Below are 4,288 nucleotides of genomic sequence, written 5' to 3' on the forward strand. Positions count from 1 at the left end.
CTACCTATGCAAAAAAAAGATTAGGGACTCTCTGTGAAGATTTGAACAAACTACAGAGACAATCCGTGTGTATTTGTCTATGATCAATAATCAACTAAACCAAACAGCACACATGCCTACAGGCTACAGCCTTCAACATTCTCAATCAATTCTTACCCTTTATAAGAACCAAAACTAAAATGGGTCATTTGTAAGGCAGACGTAATATAACGTGACAACTCATGTGTTGTTTGAGTTTATCATAAAGAATCATGCTACTTGAATGTATACTATATACTCAACATCATTCTTAACATGTCGATTTTCTCTTTGTACCTGTAAAACTGAACCAACAGTTACATTCCATTGGATCAACCACACATTGTTTCATATAAAGAAGGTAAGAGTATTCACAGACACAATTACCCAATCAGCAGATACTGATTTTTTTTTTTTTTTTAACGAACTGCAAATTATTATAGAAAAAGTATCAACTTGCATGTTTCACAAAACACAAATCATTAATTCCCAATAAAGACAAAATAAAAGTAGTCCGAGCTCACAAAGAGGCGCATCTAGTTGGTGAGAATAGACTTATTGATTTGAGCGGGCATCTTAGGGAAGGAACTTCCTGTATGGTCTGTTGTTGTCTTCATCTTGCATATGCTGTAATAATGATGCATAATTATTAATGCTAATACATTGAATTTGACATGTATACCTAACCTCAATGTATGTCACCACAAAATGAAGATATATTATAGTGATGTAAATCAATGACCAAACATAGGAATAGAGTTAGTGGAAAAGAAACCTGTCTAACAAGAGGTGGTACTTTACACCCGAACGGATTAACTCAAATTATGTTTTATCTCTAACAGGTCATATGTGTAAATCTAAAGATTTGGTTCCATTTTAAGTATATAAACTACACATATAAAAACCATATTCATTATTATAAACATACTGCAATCAAGATTATTTTTTCCATTGATTGACTTTTTCTCATTTAAATTATAATTCCAATCAATGAATTATTAAGATTTTTGTTTGCTTATGTTCATATAATCGACAATTAGAAAGTGACTCATTAAATCATATAGTCCTGAATTCTTTTACATATGAAACTGTTTATAAATTATGAATGCAGCAACTTAGAAGTTAGTATCAATCATGTTAAGTTGTTTACTTACAATTCTTTCATATACATGTTTTGGTAACCTTATAATGGAGTTTCTTGAATAAGCACAAACATAACTAACAAGGTTTAGAATCTACTAAAGCATATGAAAATTCCCAAAAAAAAAATTAAAAAAAAAAAAAAAAAGTGCCTTTGATTGTTCTCGAAGCTATACTGAACAGTTGGAGTCACATATTGGTTGACATTACAAACCACAGTCACAGTTAGTAAGCATTAGACAACAGATTTCAACGACGATTACAGTATCAATCACAATGACATAACTCAAACAACACATCACCATTGATAAAAAAAAATCCTAAAACTGAAGTTCAATATAAATCATAACTCAATAAAATTTCCTCTTGTTTGCATTCTCTCTATCACTACAAAATAGTATAAGTAAGATCCATCATACTTATTCTGTGGAAAAAAACTGTACATGTACAAATTAACTTATGAATTATTTAGTTAATACATACTACTATCAACTTAATTAGGTCATAAGCTGCAAAAAATAAACTTACCAAATCCTCTAAGTTTTTCAAAAAGTCTGTAAGCCCTAAAAATAAAGTCAGGTAAATTCACCCCCTAAATTCTTCTAATCTGACAAATTGTTATTATACAGCAGTCCTGTTAGGTAAATTCACATCACTCATCACACATCCAAATAATAAGAAATCAATTCTCCAATTAAATTCTCAACTTAGCACCGGTGTATAAACACGCATATAAAACTACAATTCAGATCTAGAACTAAATAAATCATCAAATTGGTCAAACAAGTAAATTAATAATTTATTCATATATTTAGATATATACTTACAAATTCACGAACAGTGCCTTTGTAGACCAAGTAAGGAATAGCGATTCCGAAAATTCCAACGATAGCTAGGTTACGACGAGTCCATCGGAAATTATGTTCCAAATTCTCTCTTGCTGTTCCCCAATCTTCTATGAATTTGTTCTTGTTTGCTTCCATTCCTCCTCCCATTTTGATTAATTGATTTCTGGACGAAGTCGTGGATGTGTTTTTGTTGGACAGATACACACAGTAACTGTGTTGCTAGTTTGATGTTTTCAATTCAACCTTGTTGAAATGGAGGTTGTTTGGATGCAAGGTTAACAAGTCATTGACAGTTTTAGTCCTTAGAGAATATATAAGTTGTCCCATTGACCCCTTGACTTGTATTTAATTGCTTTCGGACGGTGTTTTTTTTTTCTTCCAAAAACAAACATAAATAAATTAAAGTAGATCTAATACTTGATATACAAATTGATTCATACTCTAGACAATTTGATTAACAAGAACTTGACAATCCATTTTATGCATATGTTAACACTTATTTTCTTATGAGGTAAGGCTTAGTGTGTCAACTCAATACTAGGAGTAGTCTGGCTTTAGGAGGGCGGAGTGTTGCCGATTGATGTTTACCCTTGGGAAATAATCTCTGCGGACCCGGTTCACAAGTGTAGAAACTTGTGGGGTGGCTTAATCAATCTGTCGTCCGTAGAGCGTAAAAGTGCTAGCCGGATGACTTCTAGTGAGAGAAGGTAGAGAGAGAGAGAAGTGAAGTCTCAGCTCTCAAAGTTGTCAGAATGACTGAACTCTGTAAAATGACGACCCAAGGGGTCTATTTATAGTGTCAGATCCACCAGATTGCTCGGGGACACGTGTCAAATGATGATACGTTCTGTTATTCGTGATCTGAAATTTATGCTGAAGGTGGAGTTCTCCGGCCAGGGCTTACACGCTAGGCGGCCTTCAGGGCTTACGCATGACGGAGCAGTCTGCTGGACGGACAACTCCACAAAACTGTTGTTTACAGCCTTCCTGATGCTACTTTTATGCAACCATTACGCCTTTTATGAGTGTATACGATAGGATACACCATTAGCATACAACTGAAAACTATTTTTTTTTTTTTTACATAAGTTTGAGATCACTCAGAGAGACTAAATCACTCACGTGTTCATCTCCTGTAGTTGTATAACTCGCTCTCAACTACTGTTCTGGAGGAAACTCGGTGATAACATTGAGTGCAATATCGCAGCTCATCGGAGTCGAACTCCTGCATCTCGCTAAGAGAGACACGGACCAATATCAGTTGAACTACAACTCAATGTTTTACAACTGAAAACTATTGATTATTGACTAATCACGACTCCAACACATAGCACAAATGCTATAAACAAACAATATAATTGGCATTGATCATAAATATTAAGTAGCCACAATATTATTTGATAAATAAACTTAATGAACTAGTTGAGGTTGAAATAAATTTTTTTTTTTTTTTTAAAAAAAATGTTCAATGGGCCTCTGTTCCTTGAACTAAATTTGAGTGGGTCTGTGTTCCTTAAACAACAATATAACGGGCCTGATAGTAGTCACACCAATATTAGGGCTCACAATTTCAACAGTACTTAAGCACATAAAAACACTGAGAAATCTATCGATCAAACAAGAAGCAAAATCATCATGTCATCGAAGCCGAGTTTGAAAGCAAAAGGAAAATCAACAAAAGGATCTAAAGCATCAAAGGATAATGAGAATTCAGCATCAAAGATATTGAAAGAATGGAGCACATGGGGTATGAAGAAAGCTAAAGTCATCACTCATTATGGATTCATTCCATTAATCATCATCATCGGCATGAATTCAGAACCCAAACCATCGTTTTCTCAGCTTCTTAGCCCTATGTGATTGGTAATATGTTTTGTATTTGTCGACTTTAATCGTCATACTGGTTAATTTGAATCTAGGGTTTGTGTTTTTCTGAATTTGGGGATGTGAGTTTTGTATCCACTTTATGGTTTTTTTCTTATCTATTGAACTGGGTTTGTTTTGAATGAATAAAATTCATGAGCTTTTGTGATGTATACAAGTTTCTAATATTGATTTATTGTTTGTATGAGCTACATATGCGTACAAGCAGGGTTATTTATTGTTGTTCTCTTATATGTCAAAAGATATTAGTTATTGCTTTTAAAAATAATATTTCGAGAAATTGCTATTCAAAAATATTTGATCAAATATTGATTTATTGTTTGCGGTCTATTAAATCAAATTATGAAAATATTTGATCTTATGTTATGTATCAAATTTAGTAGCTATTCATATATATG

General features: G+C 33.1%; 2 protein-coding genes across 2 annotated transcripts; one reads left to right on the forward strand and one right to left on the reverse strand.

Moving 5' to 3' along the window:
- Positions 1 to 310: 310 nt before the first annotated feature.
- On the reverse strand, positions 311 to 2,163 carry LOC139898252 (uncharacterized). Its single transcript, XM_071880984.1, has 2 exons — positions 1,986 to 2,163; positions 311 to 645 (listed from the first exon to the last, which is right to left on the reverse strand). The coding sequence occupies exons 1-2, from the start codon at positions 2,151 to 2,153 to the stop codon at positions 595 to 597; spliced, it is 219 nt and encodes a 72-aa protein (XP_071737085.1). The 5' UTR covers positions 2,154 to 2,163; the 3' UTR covers positions 311 to 594.
- Positions 2,164 to 3,610: 1,447 nt separating this feature from the next.
- Positions 3,611 to 4,008, forward strand: LOC139898253 (mitochondrial import receptor subunit TOM7-1-like). Its single transcript, XM_071880985.1, has one exon. It carries the CDS (start codon positions 3,642 to 3,644, stop codon positions 3,864 to 3,866), a length of 225 nt encoding a protein of 74 aa, XP_071737086.1. The 5' UTR covers positions 3,611 to 3,641; the 3' UTR covers positions 3,867 to 4,008.
- Positions 4,009 to 4,288: the final 280 nt, after the last annotated feature.

The sequence above is a fragment of the Rutidosis leptorrhynchoides genome, chromosome 3, assembly GCF_046630445.1.
Source record: "Rutidosis leptorrhynchoides isolate AG116_Rl617_1_P2 chromosome 3, CSIRO_AGI_Rlap_v1, whole genome shotgun sequence".
NCBI lineage: Eukaryota > Viridiplantae > Streptophyta > Magnoliopsida > Asterales > Asteraceae > Rutidosis > Rutidosis leptorrhynchoides.